Source organism: Sciurus vulgaris (assembly GCF_902686455.1).
Source record: "Sciurus vulgaris genome assembly, chromosome: 3".
NCBI classification, from domain to species: Eukaryota; Metazoa; Chordata; class Mammalia; order Rodentia; family Sciuridae; genus Sciurus; species Sciurus vulgaris.
In genome coordinates, this window is record NC_136463.1 from 170,706,935 (window position 1) to 170,727,314 (window position 20,380).

Consider the following 20,380-nt stretch of genomic DNA (forward strand, 5'->3'; position numbering starts at 1 on the left):
AGAGCACCTTTGTTGGTGGGGACACCAGGGAATAATTACTCAATTAATAGGATTAAAGTTAATACATGTTTAATTATTCCTGTTTCCTGTCGAATATGTTTTTGAAAATGTATTCCTAACACTGCCTACAAACCTGTGCCATTCTTTCGAATTTCTTTGTAGTGATGTTTTTCTCTTTAGATTTTCTCATTTGCAATTCAAGTCTATGAACAGCATGAGGTTTAACCAACCAACTTGGCTTCTTATATCCTCTTCCCCTTCATCAATACAGCTCATTTTCTGGGGCTTCAGTGGGAATCTTTCTTCTCATCAAATTTTTCCCACTCATTATCCTGTTGCTTATGTTTTGAAACGTTTTCCATCATTTTTAGATCATTTGGTATCAGGTTCTCTACCTGCTTTAGGGATTCCCATCCAGAATCTCGCATATGTCTTAGATTGTCACATCGAGGAACTGCTTCCCAGATGTCCTCTGGGTGGAAAGTTCAGTCCCAGCTTCACGCTGGCTTTGATGAATGACCCACAGGAGCCACACCAGTCTCTGGATCCTCACAGAGCACCCTAGTGAGAACATCCTCAAGGGTTTTCTGCTGTTGTGCCACCCTCCCCCTTTGGAGACAGATTAATACAGTTTCATTTGGCACTGTTCTGCTATTTTCAGTCTTCAAATCCTAAAAACGCACGTACACTTTGACCGTTCAATAGTCCAGAGTGCCGGAGCTGGGGCCTCACTGTACTTGGCCTCCTTGGCTAGTGACGCCTCCAAAACAGCATGGCTGCAAGCTGTGTCCCTGTGTCCTGGGTGCATAACAGCCAAGTACAAATTCACAGGTGGCCACTTCATAGTCTGGGTGAAGCGTCTGCAGGAGGAACCCTTCCTGCCGCTTGCTCAAGGTGTCACAGTTCAATCTCCCCTTTTGCATAATCCAGACACGGCATCTTTTTCTTTTTTGATTCAAAATCACACAGCTTATCCTTCTTAAACAAACCATTCCTTTCGTCCCACTATTCTAATTAATCTTTAAATTATTTTGCCACATTTAATTCATACTTACTAAACACAACGGACATCACGACCACCCAGAAAAGCACTCCAGTTGCCTTATCAGTATCACCTTCATATATCATCAGAGTATTAGTAGTAATATTGCTGTTATTGAGTTACTAATGACACAAAATCTTTATTACCAGCTCCATCTCACCCAACCAGTGCCTTCCCATTCCTCCCATGGGTGACAAGGACCAATTGGTATTGCTTTGTGCCCTGGAAGCACCAGACACCAGTAATAAAATGAAACTGACAATCTTTCCTTTTCACATGGCAGAGGTCTTTTTATGTCTTGAATAAAAGATCTCTTTACCACCAATGATTCCCAGCAGTGCTATTCTTGACCCTTGAGCTAAGAATCACACCTGCAGGGCTTCCCTACCAGCTCCAACCCCTTTTACCATCTTCTGTCCACCTTCAAGGCCTAGGAAGGGAAGGAAAAGGCAGGATGGAGTGCCAGTCAAGGGGTTCTCTCATCCCCTACTCCATTCTCCCCTCTCCCATCCCGATTTCTGACCAGCTGTCGATCCTATCAGGGGTCCATAAAGCTGGGAGAACTCTGGCCCTAGAGAGGGGGGTAGGGGTTAGGCAAACAGGCCAGGGAGGCAGTTGGTTGAAATTTAACTACAATATTCTCGGTCTCTATTGTTTTGAGTGAGGCCCAATATTTCCACAGCAGGATTATAGGATCTGATTAACCACGTTAGACAACAATGCCGAGCTGGGATGGGCTTCCCCTTCCAGCTGCCAATATGAAAAAGTAAATACAACACCCAGATTTCAGAAGGGACTCCCAGCGGCCCCCAAGCCCTACTCCCCAATTCTAACCCTGCCACTATTTTGGACCCCAAAGCAAAGAGGTGAGAGCATGGCATTGCATGTTCCTTTAACCACTGGCCCTTGGCCCAGCAGGACAAGTAATCCTGGCACAATCTTCCCAGGTGAGTCAAAGGCTGTGTGCTCCCCACACCCTGGACTTCTTTCAATGCCTCTTCCGGGTTCCCCTGGTAGGCTGGTCCAGATTCTTAGGAATCCATGAGAGTTGGGTGACTAGGGGCCAGCACTACATTCAAAGGGGTCCAAGGGTGTGAACAGTGGCAAAAGATCTGTTGGGTTCCAGATAAGAAAACTGAGTGGGGGTGGAACTTACCAGCTCAGAAGAGTAAGCATGTTAGAATACTTTGGTGCTATCTATAGGATATCCCAGGCATCAGGGTAGGGAAATGAGACCCCCAAACTGAGGGGATGCATAAAGGATGACCATAAAGAAAGTCTCAGGAGATGGAAAAGTACACATAAAAGTGTTCTGGGATGAAAGACTGAGAGATGGATGACCTTCCAGCTCCTCAAATAGAGAAGGAGTACCTAGGATCCCTCTTCCTAACACACAGATGGGCTACCTGGTACCCTTGCTAGTACCCTCCCATAGGGTGGGATCATCTGTGACCCTGGTCGGAAGAACAAGAAAGGGACCTAAGGAGCCCTGGCCATGAATATCCTCTAGAAGCTTCCTAGGGGTCACAGATGATCCCACTCTATGGGAAACACCCCTGAAAAGTGTGAGCTCCCTCCTCTTCCCACATTTCCCTCTGCATCTCAGGGCCCAGTATAATGCAGTACAATTTTTTCAGCTCATAACATGTATGGATGTTGGTAACAGGGACTAGTGACACGGTTTGTGAGCACTGAGTTTGGTGGCTTCCTTGCAACATGTTATTTACTCCTTTTGAAACTTTCTTCTTCAGGACAATTAAAAGACAGAAACTACTCCAGGGAAAAGCATAGAAAAAAACATATCCTGGTTGTTTGAAACTTTAGCTAATGCTAAGTTGTTCTTTACTGGAATACCAACACAGTGATATTTTCTGAGTTAGGGTTAAAAACTTACTCTTCTCCTCATGGAATATAAGCTAATAAAAGAATGAAAACAAAAAATCACAAATTTGCCTGCTAATATGGATTACATTAGAGGAATAAGCAGGACAGATCAGTGTGAGCTCACCACATGAGGATTACTATGAGGATTTAGGTTCCTAATCTCTTTGGAGCAAATCTTCCCAGGTTGTTTAAATAGGAGAAAATGAGGGACAAAAACAGAAGGAGAGAAGAAACTGTCCCTGGTGACAAGGATGGGAATGAGAAAGCACTGCCCACTCCTGCCACCATCTTTGCATAGAGTAACCAAGGGCCCCTGTATATCTCCCAACAGAGCTGAGCTAGGGAGAAGGGAAGGACTTGAGAAATGGAAGGCTTAAATGAACAGGAAGGAAATCAAAAGTGTACAAATGTACCACAGGATAAAAGCAAAAGGCAGCAGGGTTGAGTATCAGAAGGGGTGGCATCTCTCCTTCCCCTGTGTCCTGCAGCCTACCATGGTAGGTGCCCTATAGCAAGCTGATGGAGGATCTTGGTCTGACTGGGCTAGACTACCATCCAGAGCACAGGAGCACAGACTTTATTCCCTGTCATCTTATGCCCTAGGAATTCCAGGGCTAGCTTCTCAGGACTCAGGGGAAGATGGGGACTAGAAGTTTCCTTCCTCCATCTCAGTAACTTTACCATACCCTGGAAATACTCCCTGATCTGGGAGAAGAGAAAAGCTCTGGCAGGATTGCTCAGAACCTAACATGGCCTCTGCTTTTAAGAATTGCTGAGAAAGCAGTCCCATAAGGCATGAGATAAGGTGGAGCTACCCAGCTGGAGCCTGAAGAGGAGGATTTCTCTCCCAGAAAAGAGCATGCCAGTCCTAGCTGACTGCCCTGGTACCAGCCTGCAAGGCCAAGTAGACCTTGCGACCTAGGTGGCGCTATTTCTCTACTTTTTAGATCGAGTTGCTGCAGGAACTTCCTCGAGGTCCCAAGTCCTGCTCCTGGTTTGCTGGCTTGCTAGTGTAAACCACCTTATATTATTTTTTTTTCTAAAAATACTCCAAAGCAATTGAAAGAGTCCCTTCTCCCACCAGCCAGCCCTGGCCCCAGCCCCGGCCCCGGGGAGCAGGCGGGTAGGCGGGGAGGTGGGCCACTGCTTTATTAAACACAGGGAAAACTAATATTTACGGAATAAAATTTATGGAGCAGCCACGAGAATTCGACCCTTTTATGTGCATGTGGAGTGGGGGTTGGGCCAGGCTGGGGGCCTCAGGGAGGGGCCCAAGCCAGGGGGCAGGGCTGGAATACAGCCTGGCTAGGCCAATTTGTCAAAGCAGGGATTTCCCTGGAAGAATGATTCTCAACCATCACCCCTAGCTCGGGGTAAGAGCTTTAGGGCAAGGATGCCCAAGGCAGGACCTCTAGCAGTGGTGTTCCCTAAGGACGCATTTAAGCAATGCCCTCAAGGAGGGAGCAACCTTTGGGAATACAAGGGTAGTGAACAGGAAGGTTCCCAGGCGTACGCTTATTTAACCTTTTGAAAAAGTCATGTCATCTTACATGAACATGAAGGAAGTTATACTTTAAGGATTTTCCTTACAATTTTAAGGAAGTCACAGGCCCCTCATTCCACTGATTAAAAATGCCTGCGTGAGAATTTGCTCTTAGGCAAAGGGATTATCCAGAGTGAAGAACTCCTATTTTTTCCAAGCTTGCTGGGAAAGCCTCCATTTCCCATGTGGTCTTATACTATGTAGACCCCAAAATCTAGCTATCTGATTTAATGCTAAAAGAAAGTAAAGAATAAGGTGACCCAGCTGATGGACTATTTTCACAGTTTCCAATTCTCTTTGATGACAGTCATTACTACGGGACATGCCCTGGGGTACTATGGTCTAAAGGTAAAGAAAAGTTATTGGTAGTAACTGGGATGAGCCTCATGGCTCTCTCAGAAACTGCTGGCAAGAAAAGGCAGGGCATGAGTCCTGGAATTGCCCACAGGAGGTGAGCATCCCATGGGAGGAGGCAGGGTCACAGGATAAAGGTGAGTGAGCACAAGATTGGAAGAAGACCCAACAGCGCTCCTAGAAAAAGTGTTTTCAGAGCTGGGTATGATGGTCCACACCTGTGATCACCACAACTCGGGAGGCTGAGGCAGAAGGATCACAAGTTCAAGGCTAGCCTTAGCAACTTAGATACTATCTCAAAATAAAAATTAAAAAGGACTGGGAATCTAGCTCAGTGGTAGAGCCTCCTTGGGCTCAATCCCAGTTTGTAAAACAAAAACGAAAAGATGAGTATTTTCAGCATGTCTGTAATAATGCTGTTAAGAATTCAGTTGTCCTTGTTCAAATTCTTCTTCAAATTCTTAGCTGCATGACCTTTGATAAGTCACTCAATCACTTCAAGACTCAATTTCTTACTGGGCTAACAATATCTTCCTCAGATATTGTGAGGATTCAATGTCAGGCACTTATTAGACAGACTACTTGGTATACTTTAATGGCTTAATAAACAGTAGCTGTTTATTACTTATGTTATTATTATAATAACTAGTACTTTATTATTTTTGAATGGTCCTCTCTTCGTGGGCTACATCAGTGCAGAAACATCAGTTCCCGCTAGAGAGAATATGCAGATAAGGAGGTCAGCAAAAGTAAATTCACCAGAAAAGGCCTCTGCATTCTGTTTCTTACCCCTCCCGCTACTGCAGGGTTCCCAGTGAACATCTGAGTTCTACTTTGTGTGTGTGTGGTATTGGGGAATGAACCCAGGGCCTTATGCTTGCTAGGCAAGTGCTCTGAGCTACATCTTCAGTCCTTTTTATTTCTTATTTTGAGACAGGGTCTCACTTGGTTGCCCAGGCAGGCCTGTGAACTGGTGGCGCTTGAACTTATGATCCTCTTGCTTTGGCCTCCCAAGAAGCTGGGATGCCCAGTCTAAGGTTGACTTTGATCCCTCTCTCTTTAAGGTGAAGTTTAAGATGATGATATAATAGAGAAAGATCTGGCAGAGAAGGTCAAGCAACTATGCCAGTCCTGGGGTGTTCAAGAGGTGACTGTGTCAGACCTTGACTGTCTCCTATGCCTTCAGACTCTTTCCTGGTAGGCATTCTTAGTTTTATAGGCCAATTTTGTTGTCCTAGGGAACTCTTGGGTCATTTCCTATTCTCTGACATCCTAGTTCTTCTACTTAGTATATTATCTAAAGTGGAGTGGAGAATGAGAAAGTCAAATTCCTTTTTCTTCTACCCATGGGAAAGTGCTCAAAGTTCTTTGTAATTTCAGTACCACACTGTGGTTTAACACATCCAATTGCAAAGCAGAGTAGCAGTGTATCTTGTCTTGTGCTCACCATGCAAAGAGTTCTAGAGATCAAAGCTTCTAAAATGGAGACTTAGCTCAGACCACAACAGAGAAACTTAAGATGAATTTGAAGGACTGGACTGAGGACTCAGACTTCACCCAGAGAGGACAACAAGTGAGGTGAGGTGGGTTACAAGTTCCACAGATACGTAATCTCAAACACAAGGGAGTGTGCTTTTTATTCCATGCTAAAGAGAGAAGTGGATCTCTGAGGAGCACCTGGACTGGCTAGGGATTCAGAAGAGAGGCACACAGGCTTCCTGGACACATTCTTCCTTTTTGCAGACTTACTCTGTATCCTAAAATCTAAGGTAGGGCCTTGGGCCTAAAGAACCTCCACCAAAAGAGACTGAATCTCAGAGACTGGCTTTCACGCTACCAGGGAAGGTCAATGCTCCATGGGTTGGCGCCATGCTTTCCTTGTTTAACAGTCCCCATTCAGGAAGCCTGTCACCAAGAGCTTAGTTTTCTTATTCTGATAGTGGGCTTCTGACTGAAAGTCTGTCTGAGAGAAACTGCCACGTGAGCTCCTTTCCATGTGATGTTTAGGAGCTATTCTTCTGGTACATCCTCAGCAGCTGAGCCCACAACAGGTTAACTGAAGAGCCCCCGTGGCTTCTTCCTCTTGACCTTTGACAGCTGAGTTCTCTGCGTAGGGCCTGAAGTACTCTAGATAAAAAGGAACCCAAGTTAATACAAGCTTTGAGATCGACCCATTGACATTAGAAAAGGGATTTTCTTCCTCTCCTGACTCCTGGTTAGGATGAGGCCTTCTTGAAATATCTGACACGGTATTTTGAAATCTGTGTCAGGCAGTAAATGTGATATAATACATGTGCCTTCTTCCCCAGGAACAATCTCACAGACCATCACTTAAAGTGGGTTAAGGTGAACAAGGTTCATCATTCAGCACAAGAATGGTAGAGAGGAGACAGCAAGGGAAGAATGTGAAAGACCAGAACCCTCCATTATTTGGAAGTCTGCTCACAAATATTCCTTAATAATGTAGAAGCAGCAAAAACTAGGCAGCGATTGTAAGGATCACTAGCTCGAGGGCTACAGGAACCAACTCCTTCAGTGCATGGAATGCCATCCAGGAAGCTGCTGCCACTCACCAGGGGCTCTTTTTCGAGCACTGAGAGGGCTGGTGCTGAGGAGACTGGCTGTTCTGGCTGACTCGGAAGTTGGTTATCAGTAGGTTGAGGAGAGGTGCTGCTTGAGGTCTGAGTATTTCCTGAAATTAGAAAGATTAAGAGAAGATAGTGAGAAATGCCTTCTTACCAGGATGACATTAGCATTTACCAAACATTCAGATAAAAGCTAGAGTTTGGTAGTAATAAATTAAGAGAGAAGTAGCCACAATCTAACTTTCAGCTGACTTTCAGAAAATTCTGTTTCCAGGAAGATTCCTCAGGCCCACCCTTATAGCAGGCAGGATGAGAGTGTTCCTGACCCAAAGGAGCCAACTGTTCCTCTACGTGTTCCCTGATGTCTCTTACTAGGAGACTAACCTTTGCACTGGTTCTCTTGCTGACCCCTAGGCACATAGGCCAGTGCTGTCTAAGAGAACTTTCTGCAATGAGGGAAGTATTCTATATTTGCACTATCCAACTTGGGAGCCACCTGTGGCTGAGCACTTGAAATGTGGCTATAGCATAGGAGGAAATTTAATTTATCTTTATTAATTAAAATTTAAATAGCCACACATAACTAGAGCTACCATATTGGACAGCACAAACTTTCACCCCAGCTCTAACCCTAGGCAGACCAGGTATGTCTGGAGCTACTTACCAGTGCCCTGACGCTTCTGTTCCACTTGTACCTCCTGTTTGGTGACTGCAACATACAGACTCTGCAGATGCATGACAAAGGGCCTGCCATTACCAATGCTACATGCTTCTGGTAGTTTCTACAGAGAAGAGGAGACACGGTTACTGTATGGCCAGGGAAAAGGAATCTGACATCCAGGTGATAGAACCTGCATCAACCCTGATTGAATTTATATATAATTGTTAGATCCAACACAGGACTTCCATATCCAAGCCTGCTGGTAAGAATTCTTGGGAGAACTTCTCCTCTGAAAGGCAACTCTCGATGTTTATTTCCTCCAGTCCTAAGGTCTATGATGTTTTCCCATGAATATTCCAAAGAGCTCTAGAATCTTTCTCCCAAAAAATGACCTCTCAGAGAGCTGTTTTAGGAAATCATCCTCCCTAAGTTGTCCCTGAGCTCTATAGATCACTATTATAACTAAATTTACTCCTAAACTTTCTACACTAGAGAAAGAAAAAGGATTAAATCCAGGAGAAGGGAGAGGGAGCAAAATGGAATGACAACTGCAAAACAAGAAAAACTTATGGAGCCATGATGCTAGTTAGAGGAGGTGGGAAATGAAGCTGACAGGAGGCCTACTTGCCATTTTATATAATCTCTGCACTCTCAATCAGGGGCAAAATATTTTTTTCATGGTCTGGGGATTGAACCCAGGGTCTCATACGGGTTAGGCAAACATTTTACCACTGAAGTACATCCCCTGCCCAAAGATGAAAAAATTGTTTTTGAGGGATGAAAAAGTTACTCTTTTAAGCTATATTACATAGGTATACAGATAAACAGAGTTTTGTTATAACTGTGACATTATAATTTCCTGAGAGGGGGGTAACTAGGAAAAATATCTTAAAAGGGAAGTGATAATGAAAAAAAAAAGTGGAGAAACACTGCTATAAATACATTATCTTTCCTTTACTATGTAAAGAACTAGGAATTTTCATCCACAGCAAAATGCTTTGCCTAATTCTAGTTTCATATACTTAGGTGAACTGAGTTGAAGTAATGGCTGAAGACTGAACAAAGTATAATATAAATGAGATGAAAGAGAATGGTCTCCAGTGGTTCCAAACCTGGCTGCACTTCAGAATCTTGGAATGGGCCCAGAACTACTTCACCTGTCCCTATGTATGCCAATTGTCATGGTTCCTAGCCAAGTGAGCAGGTCCCCAAGAGCAGCCATGCCAGCAGCTCACATGGGAACCAACCCAAGAATCCCTGGCCCATGAGATTGGCCCATATCTCATGTCAAGGCACCTTTTCTGTGCTGTAAAGGCATTCATTTCTGAAAATCCCCTGTGGGAAAAGAATGGAAGAGGGAAAGTACAAGAAGCAGTGAAGCAGGTGCTGACCCATGATCAGGATTGTAGTTATCTTTCCCAGAGTGGGGTGTAGCTGAAGAAGTAGTACACTCATTTCTATTCCAACCCTACCTCCATAAAGACTATCTCAGACTTGGACTTTCTTTCTTTCTTTTTATTGCAATGTAACATCAGGTTTCAGTAAGGCTTGGACTTTCACTGGGAACCACAGACAATGAATCAGGAGCCTTGGGTCTAAACTTTGCCTCTAGCGGTAATCACACTATGAGTTGTCACACTAACCATCTTCAGCAGCACTCCCTGAGGAATGACCTGAAATAGGAGGCAAACTATCAGGCCCTGCCACCTCTGTCCTACCTCACTCTCTTTCTCAGGTTCAGCTCTCTAACCTCCAAGTCACTTCCTCCTCCAAAACAAGGTCTTCTACTCCATAGGCAGAGAGCCCTGGGAGTGGAAAGGTAAACAGCTGCTCTCCTGCCTCTAGTCTCTAGACTGTCTGTCATATTGCTCAAGAACCCTAGCCTCTCTCAGGGCCATTCATACACAGCTTGGTGGGCATATACTGTCCATACATATGGACTAGGCAGAATCTAGGCAGTTGAGGGTCATTTCCTCCTGCCCTTTCTATGGAACTAAATAGACTCATAAAATTTCCAGGGTGATCTTTACCCAGTTCATGTATTTAATCGTAAAATGAAATGCCAGGGGGAAAACAACAAAAAAAGGTCATTTGAGCCAGTGCTGCCCTGAACCTAAGTTCAAATCTAGAATTTAACTTAGCCCTTCCTCAATCCCTTCCCTTCTCAGAGAGATCTGGTCCTTCAGTTGCTGCCAAAGGTTATCCCAAACAAGTATCCATTCTAAGACAAGTACTAGGAACAGAATATTGGTATACTTGCTGAGTACTTACCACATGCTAGGGACTGTTTTAAGTAATTTAAATGTATTAACTCATTTTTATCTTTTCACTAGTATTTTCTTGGCATCTAGAGAAAACCTGGCCCATGGTGGGCAGGGCTCATAAATATTTATCAACTCATTTGACTGAGTTGTGACTACAACTAGTGTTTTAGTCAGCTATTTCACTTCTATGACTTAAGATCTGACCAGAACAAGTGTAGGGGAGGGAAAGGTTTATTTTGAGGGCTCATGTTTTCAGAGGTCTTAGTCCATAGACAGCAGGCTCCACTCCTCGGGGCTCCAGGTGAGGCTGAGCATCATGGTGGGAGAGTGTGGCAGAGAGAAACAGCTCACATCATGGGGATGAGAGAGAGAGAGAGAGAGAGAGAGAGAGAGAGAGAGAGAGAGAGAGAGAGAGAATGAATCTCTACTCTCCAGATACAAAATATATACCCCCAAGCCATGCCCCAATTCCAATCTCCTCTAGCCACATCCTACCACTTCAGTTACCACTCAGTTAATCCCCATCAGGGGATTAAATCACTGATTAGGTTAATACTCTTACAACCCAATCATTTCTCCTCTGAACCTTCTTGCATTGTCTCACATGTGAGCTTTTGGGGGATATCTCATATCCAAACCATAACTTTCTGTCCCTGGCCCCCAAAAGCTCACACTCATCTGACAATGCAAAATACATTTAGTCCATTTCTAAGAGTTCCCATAGTCTCAACAGTTCCAAGATTGATCAAAGTTCAAGTCCAAAGTCTTTGAGGTTCAAGGCAATCGCGCATTGTGAGCTCCTATAAAATTTAAAACAATTTACAAATATCCAACATATAAAGGTACCAACTAAACATTTCCATTTTCAAAAATAGGACCATAGAAAGAAGGGATGGGACCAAAGCAAGAACAAAATCCAGCCAGACAAACAGGTCTGTAGATCCATGGCCAGCATCTGGGGCACATGGCATCATGATGTTCTCTCCAAAGAGCTTGTGTAGCTCCACCCTGTGGCCTTGTTGGTTCCAGCCCAAGAGGTCTTTCTGTTGTCTTGTCTCTGCTCACTTCCTGCACCTTTCCTAGGATGATGTCCCACATTACTGGCATTTCTTAATCACAGCAGTCTCTACTGCAACTTTGGCTTCCTTCTCACATCTCCACACTTCAACTTCTCAGGGGGTGCTTGCAGGGACTCTGACCCTACTGCACTTTGCCTGGCCTCCCAGGCTTTCTTTTGAAATCTTGGTGGAAGCCTCCATGACCCCCTAACTCCAGCATCCTGCATTCCTGCAGAACCAGTACCATATGGTTGATGCCAAGTTCTGCCGCCATCTAGAGCAGTAGCCAAGCTTCCAGAGACCCTGGCTGCAGCAGCCTGAGTGACTGGGTAGCTGAGCATGTTGAAAAAACTTCCTATGTCCCCTTGTGCAAGAAGGGTGTTCCACGGGTCTCTTCTCAAGAGAAATTTCACCTTTACTCCCTTGAGCTTGAGATGGATATGGTCTTGCCAGGTTCAGAGATACCCTCAAGCCATCTTTCTTATTGTCTCTAGGAAAAGTCTTTAGTATTTCTTTAGTGGCAGTAATGTCCTTAACAACTGAAACTTCCTTTAGCCCTAGTTTTACTCTAGTCTTTCAAGTTCCCTTTTTCCAAATCTTTCTGCTCCTGATTATCATAATAAATTTGGCTAAAAGTTGCCAGCAATATTCATGCCACTGTCTGAATGCTATGCTGCCTAGCAATTTCTTCCACCAGATTAAGAAGTCCATTGCTTCTAAAATCAGCTTCACAGAGTCTCAGGACATGGGAAAAATGCAAACAACTTAGCCAGAACATAGCACGAATGGTCTCTACTTCAAATTCCAATGGAGTCCTCCTTTTCTGAACCCTCTTGAGCTGGGTCTTCACTGACATGGTCCTATTATCATTCTGGTATTCTGAGCTTACAGCAGAATCAGGCATTAACCTCCACTTACAACAATCTAAAGCATTTCCAGCTCGCACTGCTAAACATCTCAAAACTCCTCCCACCAATTCCAAAATGCTCCAAAAACTTCTGAAACACATGGTCAGGTTAGTCACAGCAATAACCCCATTCTTGGTACCAATTTCTGTTTTAGTAAGCTTTTTTGCTGCTGTGACTAAAAGAATCTGACCAGCACAATTATAGAGGAAGAAAAGTTTATTTGGGGGCTTATAGTTTCATAGGTCTTAGTCCTTAAAAGACTGGTTCCATTCCTCAGGGCTCAAGGTGAGGCTGAATATCATGGCAGAAGGATGTGGCAGGGGGACAGCTCACATCATGGTGATCAAGAAACAGAGAGAAAGAGTCTCCACTCTCCAGATATAAAACATATACCATAAAGCCACACCCCAATTCCAATCTCCTCCAGCGCACCCTACCATTTCAGTTACCACTCAGTTAATCCCTATCAGAGGATTAAATCACTGATAGTGTTAAGGCTCTTACAACCCAATCATTTCTCCTCTGAACCTTGCATTGTCTCTCATGAGCTTTTGAGGGAAACCTCATATCCAAACCATAACAACCAGTAAGTGGTAGAGCAGGATTAGAATTCAGGCAGTCTGGTTTCAGGGCACATATACAATCACTCCCCTATTTACTTCTCTCAACAGAAGGATTTCAGTCCAAATGGCAACCCAGGTTCTCCAAAGATCACAACTGGCAACCCTTCATATTACAGTTTATGTCATCCCTAAGGTGACAAGAAAATAGTGAGCAGATTAAAAAAAGGCAGCTGGTCCAAACTAGAACCCTGGCTGACAGGTGTACCCTGAAACTCACTGAAGCTGCTCTCCAGCCTCACTGATTTCTTGATGTCATCTTAGAATGCGTCATGGAAGAGAAGTGGGGAGGCCAGAGCTTGGGAAGGAGAAACATTAGTTCCCAGGGCAGGACAATGGTGGGGGCAAGGAGGGGCAGGCGGCAGAGATCAAAGGGACAATGCTGAAGTCAGGACTAAGCCAAACAAACAGTGTCCCCTGTGGTATGACTGAGCCAGGAGCACGGTGTACCAGCCACAAAGCGGGTCACTGCCCAGAGTGGGAGGGGAAGAAGAGTCAGGTCAGTCTACTGTGTAACCAGTTCATTTGATTAAAGCAGAGTCAATTTTAGCCAGCAAAAAAAGTCGCTGGGATTCTATATGTGAGGCACTACAGGAGTTGGGGGAGAGGGAATGAATGCATCAGTTGGTCTTTGCTCAGAACAGCTTTAGGTCAATATAAGGATAATAAGAGTCCTGCCTCTCTAAGAGTTCACATTTGCACTCAGGAGATAGGCAGATATATGCTATTTAGTCTTATCCTTCAAGTAGTTTGTTGTAACAGTTATAAACAAAGGGCAACAAAAATCCAGAGAGAAAGTGAGGAATTTTGATGAGAGGCCTGCAAAAAGTTTTGGAGGTGGTGACATCAAAGTACACCTTGCAAAGTTAGAGTGATGGCAATGTGTGTGAAACAGAGGTGTGAAAAGACAGGACATGTGGACGTGTCTCCTGGGAAATGTGGCTAGAAGGCTAAGTTCACATCCAAGAGATTGCAAAGGACTTTGTTTTCTAAATTAAGGTTACACCCGGGAATTTCCTTTTATTTTGCAAAGTGACTTTCTCTACCACATAATTATTTTGCTAAAGATTCTTGGCTTCAAAAGTAAGTGAAACTATAATGAGGAATCAGAAGCTTCCTCAAGGTTTCTCTTTTTAGACTCTTGGCTACATTTGTTTAAACTTAGCACTTCTTCAATACTGACTTCTGGTATCATGACTTTTCAAAAGCCATAAGAGTTATATGTTGTTCCCATCTCTAAGACTTATTTTACTCTCCTGTCTCCAACTCACAAGGACTTTGGCCCCTGCTGTACAGCCATATCAGAAGATTTTAGGAAAACCAAAGTTTCAGAAATCCTACCAGGCATTTTACTTCCTCTTCTTGTCCTTCTTGCAACCCAACAAGTCAGTCTAGAAATTCTAGAGGAATTGTTGGTGAGATCTCAGTGACCACTTTCAACTAGATCCAGGGGGTCTGTCTCTCCCCCCACTCTTACCTCTTCTTTCCTCTGAGAATGTTTCAGAATAGAAACCTTTAGAATCATGGGTAAGTAAAAAGCTCATCATGATGTACTGCTCACCCTACAAATATGGGCCTCAATCTGAGAACAGATTTAACAGACCAAGGGCAAGGGAAAGCAAGTGAACTAGAGCTCTCCAGGATCTGCCTCTGACCAGCACCGAATGTCCCTGTATCATGACTACCAGGGCAGGGCCCTGGACAAGTGGCTTTCCTAAAGGTAAGAAGTCCTTTCTTTCCTCTTGAAATATGGTAAATCTGCTGGGCTGGATATAAACTTCCCTCCCCAGAGAGCCCACATCTCAGTTTAGGGTGTCATGGTTGTGGGGACCCATCCATGCATGTTTAGCAGACTCGGGCTTGGGAGGTGGCTCAGCCAAGCCCGATTCTGCTAAACATGGATGGCTCCCCACAGTGGTAATGTTCATTATTAGCTTCTCTTAGGATAGAAAACTTTTCTGTGCTCTCAACTGCCAAAGGATTTGCCAGAATAAATAGAAAGGAACAACAACAACAACAACAAAAAAATTTAGGAAAAGGACTTTAATAGACAAAAGACAGTTTAACAAACATGTCCTCCCCCTCTGCCAACCTATTCAAATTCAACATATATGCACTGACCACTTACTATGGTATTCAGGACTATGTAGAAACCAGGGGCATCATGTAGAGATCCCAAGGGATCAGAATTCCTGCAGGGGATTGAGGTTTGCATTCTAGAGGGGTCAACAAAAACATGCAGCTGATCAAAACTCAATCTCTGTCAGACTGTGATAGTGCCATGAGGAAAAAAATAAATCAGTAAGGGTACTGCAGATTAGGGCCAGGAATGTGACTCATTCACTTACTCATTTATTCATTTTGCAGTACTGGGAACTGAACCTGGGGGCTTGTGCATGCAAGGCAAGTGTTCTACCACTGAGTCACACCCCTGCACCCTGTAATGCAATTTTAAATAGAGGTCACGGCCTCACCAAGAGAGTGGCATTTCATAAAGACATAAATGGAAATAAGAGAATGATCCATGAGTCTGAGTCAAGTGAACAGATTTCTAGTTTGCTAAGAAAGTCCCAGTTTATGCTTAATGTCCCAATTTAATTATAAATAGAGTTTCCTTCATCTCTTAGAAGTTCTTTAATCTGAACAATAAAAGGTGGTATCCTGTCAGAGGAAGAGCATGGCAGGCATATGGATGTGTGTTTGTGTGTTTATATAACATTGTGAGATAATATAGCATGTTATCTTTTATTCTATAAGATGGGAGGCTATTAGAGCTGATGAGCAGAAGGATGAAATTATCTGATTTACATTTCAAAAGGATCACTCTGAATGTAAAAATGAAAGAGAAGCATCAGGCAAACCTGGGAGGAGGTTGCCACAATAAGAAGGTGAGAAATGAAGGCCGTTTGGACTACGGTGGTAGCAGTGGAGGCAATGAGGTAGCAGTGGAGGTGAGATTCTGGATGAATCTGAAGGGATGGCCAACTACCTCCAAGCTGATGGACTGAGTGTAGGACATGAGAGGAGTCAGGCACAGGAAGATGTTAAAGAGGGATGATCTAGAAACCTAAAATGAAATCTCTAAATCGAAGATAATCTGACATAGTCCTGCCCCACAACACAGACCCAGTTTCCTAGTGAAAGGCTGAGAGTTAGAAGGAAAGTGAAATAATACTGGGAGAAAGCAAAGGGTTTAAAAAGAGAAAATGCAAAGTGACTTTTTAGAGGAAAAAGCAATATCCAGGAACTGGGAGAGAAATTCTTACAAAGAATCAAACAAGTTTTAAGTTCTGGCTTTAGAGTCTCAAAAGATGTGGATTTATAACTAAGATCTTCTATTTGCTAGTGATGATACTTTGGGCAAGTTATATATATTTAATGTCTTATGTTTTGAGAGGAGAGGAGAGAGAAGAGGGAGTGGGGAAAGAGGAAGAAGAGGACTGAGACTAACAAGATGTACATTACAAAGAGTTTGTGAAAATATTAAATGAGAAGATAACTTATGTACCCAAGAAGGCGATCTTGCTTCCCTTTGCGAAGCACACTGAGACTTTTCTTGCTTGGCCGTATTCCTGTGCCAAGTTGGTTCCAGAAATGCCCTACATACAAAAGGAAACCTGGGTGAGGTCCCAGTGTCAACTTTTCTCCACTGGTATCCCAAGGCACATGACTTGGAACAATTCAGGGACTAATCAGGCCCAGATCAGATATAGCTACTCCAGGCCTAGCTATGACCTGTGGGTAGTTCACCAGCTACCATTGCCACTGGAGCTTCCCCTCCATCTCCAGCAGAGACCAAGACAGCATGGCTTCTGAATCAGAAAGTCTGGCTTTAAATCCTAGTTCTGTCAGTTACCACCTGTGTTACTAACCTTTTTCAGATCTTGTTGCCTCACCAGAAAAATAAGGAACCAATACCTACCTCTATGACACTGATGGTTCTGTGAGACATTTGTCAAGGGTGCTGCTCAGTACATGTTATGTCTCCTCCCTACCTCCCCACATCAGCTCCTGTAGCTTCTTAAAGATCTCCTTATTCTCCCACTTCCTTTTTTTTTTTTTTTGTTTTTTTGGCTCAGGGATTGAACCCAGGGGTGCTTAACCACTGAGCCACATTTCCAGTCCCTTTTTGTATTTTATTTTGAGACAAGGTCTTGCTAAGTTGCTGAGAGCCTAGTGAAGTTGCAGAGGCTGGCTTAGAACTTGCAATGCTCCTACCCTCAGCCTCCTGAGTTGCTGGGATTATAGGCATGCACCACTGCACCCAGTTTATTCTCCCACTTCTTAGGACATGCCCAAGAGGCCAAGGTTTCTCTTTTATTCTCTTCACCCTCTTATGAGGAGAGAGTTGATAGTGAAGAGTAAAGCTACTACTCTCTCCAGAGCACACAAAGCACAAACAGCTTGCTTTCCACAAAATTTCAGTGAAAGTATTCTATGGAGCCTAACTTATCCAACAGTGCTTCAACCAGGACCCCTTTCTCACCACCATTTCCTGTTCTTGGTATGGCCTGTGGAATGGCTCTGCTGTGTCAGTCCCATTTCTAAGTCATATGTACTCTGTAAGAGATATTTGGAGGGGTTTTTTCCTGTTTTTTTTTTTTTTTTTTTTTTCTTTGTTGTTGTTGTTTTTTATGTGTGGTACTGAGTGTGGAACCCAGGGCCTTCCACATGCTAGGCAAGCACTCTACCACTGAGTTACATCTGCAGCCCTTGGCTCTTTGAAAAATAGAAAAACATGACCAGCAGATACATCACACAAAGAGCTAACAGTCAAATGGTGTTTAATGGAATTAATTTCACAGTGTCCTCAGAGTCTGAGAGAAAAACATGAATAGGACAAAGCACAGTGACATGGTGGTGACATTCAGATTTTTAGAAGACAACAAGCTTACTCTCCTTTCTCCTTACACTGAATTTTCTATACCAGCTCATTGGATGAGCCATTTCTAAGTCTCAAGCAAGATCCAACTGTGAGGGGACCCTCTGTTTTTTCCCTTTCAGGGTACCCTGCTATCAACTCATTGATAGAAACCTTGGTGACCTGGGAGAGAGCACAGTATCCTAGGGACACAAGCCACATGCCCTTGAAGGTCTGCATGTAAAACACTTGAGACAGCCAACACTGCTCTGTGTTTGGTCTGACTTAGCTTTGTTTGGGTCTGTGCCTGCAATACGGCCTTTCTGACCACTCTGGTCTGCCACCACTGACCTCCACAATTAGCCAGAGTTCTTGAGCATCCACTCAGAGCTGAGATAGAAAGAAAAGGACAAAGAGAAGCCTGAATGTAATCTTGTATTTAGGAAACTTGAAAATTAATGACAGTTTAGGGACCTTACAAATAAATTAAATTATGGTCCACCTTGCTCCCCCGACTTTGGAACAAGGTGGGAGAATGGAGGCAAGCTGAGTTGCCCACACGAGTGTGCATGTGTGCAACCTAGGCAAGTCAACAAATCACTTTCTTTGTGGCGTTCCTTCAGAGAGGGATAATTTTGCTGTCCTACTCTCTCTCATAAGACTGGAAACAGAAGGTTAAGACAGGTGAAGAGTTCAAAGTGGTTTGAAATATAGTCCAGGTGTGACTTGTATTATTCAGATTTTTCTGGTTCAGTTTGGGGCCTAGATGTATATAGTCAGAAGAGAAGGGGAAAGGGAAGAAAGAATATAAAAGAAGTGGACGCAAACAGAAGGCTTAAATAATATTCAAAAAATTAACATTTAAAAAAAATGTGGTGCTAAGGTTTCAGCCCAGGGTCTCAGACATGTTAAGCAGGACCTGTACCACTGAGTTCACCCCCAGTCCCATGATTAACTTTTTTTTTTTTTTTTTAATTCTTTCTATGTGCTGGGTAGTAGGCTAAGCATTTTAGTTCATTATCACAATTAACCTCCATAGTTATTCTACCCACTAGGCACTAAAATCATCCTCATTTTAAACCTGAGAAGAGTTAAGTAACTCCACCAAGGTCACAGCAGAATGGGAAAGTAGAAGACCCAGGAAGGTGAACTCCAGAACCTGCACTTGAACCACGAACTAGAATGCCTCTCAGAACCACCTCATGACACGTCCAATTCTCCTTCCTGCCACTGGGCTGGTAAGGAGACCAGTCCCTGTTGTGAGGTCTAGTGGTGCTACAAGCTAGCTCTTACCTCCTTTCATACATCTCCAAATGGCCTAAGAGGCTGAGAGAGGGGAAAGACAAAACTACTTCTGGAGAAGGGAAGACTTTCTTAACCCCTGTGTAGCCTCCAAGGGTACCAGAAAATCTAAAATGAATCTCTGGTACAGAGAAGCTCTAGACTCTGAATCTCCTTTTAAAAGAAGCACAGCCCCTCAGAGTCATTGCAGGAAGGCCCCTCAGCTCTGCCCCCAAAGAAAAATAATGGTGAAGGGAGTGGAAGTGGAGGTGGGGGCAGGGGCAGCTGCTCTCATAAGAGCCCTTTGTGGTGGCTGCCTCTGAAAGGAGGTTTTGCTAGACAAGGTGGAACTTCTCAAGGTGACAAGCAAATGGTACAGACTGAGCTGTGACCCTCTGCTCCCTCCATAACCACCCCCTCCCCTTTGGAGGGCCAGAGCCCAAACTGTCCCCAGAGCCCCACCCAGCCTCAGCACAAACCATGGCTTTCTAGTCTGGAGAGCAGCTAATGAGCGGCAAAGGGGCTCGTGGGACGAAAGTGGTTTCCTGGGGGGGATGAGTCTTCAGAACCCCTCAGAAAGAGCAGTAGCAAGTCTCATTTCTTCTTTTCTTTGCTCCCACTCCTTCCCCCAGAACAAGCGGCTCCTGTCCCTGTGGCTCAGGGAGTGGACTCTGGCCAGCCTAGCAAGGGGACAGCCAGTCTGAACATTAGTTTAACACCTCTCTCAAATTCTGCCACCTCAATAGCCTTTCCCCAAATGGAAACAAAACAATGTGGTAGAATCAAAAAGAAAAAAAGCATCCGTGTTTTGTTGTTGTTGTTGTTGTTTTGTCTTGTTTTGTTTTTTGGTACTGGCGACTGAACCCAGGGGCACTTAAACACTAAGCTATATTCCCAGCCGCGCCCCCGGCCTTTTTTTTTTTTTTTTTTAATTTTGAGACAGGTCTCAGTAAGTTGTTCAGGGCCTCACTAAGTTGTTGAAGCTGGCTTTGAACTTATGATCCTCCTGCCTCAGCCTCCAGGGGCACTGGAATCACAGGTGTGTGCCACTGCACCTGGCTATGCATCAGGTTTAATGACAAAAAGAAAACTGAAACTATGAGGCAGCACTGTGGCTCTGAAGGCTGCCGTCCCTCCCTGTACCACTAGCCCTGTGCTGATTTCACATTTTTCCTGGTTTACTAGAGAAGAGAGGGCAGTCAGCTGGGCCTATAGGCACAGCGGTGATTTAGAGGACCCAGTAGTATTCTCTGTAGGACCTCCACACCAGGGAGATTCTCTTTCACTCAGGATTACACGCTTGACAGCTGGGAACACAG

The 20,380-nt window shown here is 44.1% G+C and overlaps 1 protein-coding gene across 2 annotated transcripts in view; it reads right to left on the bottom strand.

The window, feature by feature from the left end:
• Positions 1-404: 404 nt before the first annotated feature.
• NHEJ1 (non-homologous end joining factor 1) overlaps positions 405-20,380 on the bottom strand; it is an 87,973-nt gene continuing 67,997 nt past the window's right edge. For both annotated transcript variants that reach the window (XM_079132241.1, XM_079132240.1), the window contains 3 exons: positions 8,073-8,190; positions 7,397-7,515; positions 405-6,950 (listed from right to left, as the gene is read on the bottom strand). In XM_079132241.1, the coding sequence (XP_078988367.1) occupies positions 6,876-6,950; positions 7,397-7,515; positions 8,073-8,190 (312 nt within the window). In that variant the 3' untranslated portion in view covers positions 405-6,875. The remainder of the gene's footprint in view (positions 6,951-7,396; positions 7,516-8,072; positions 8,191-20,380) is intronic.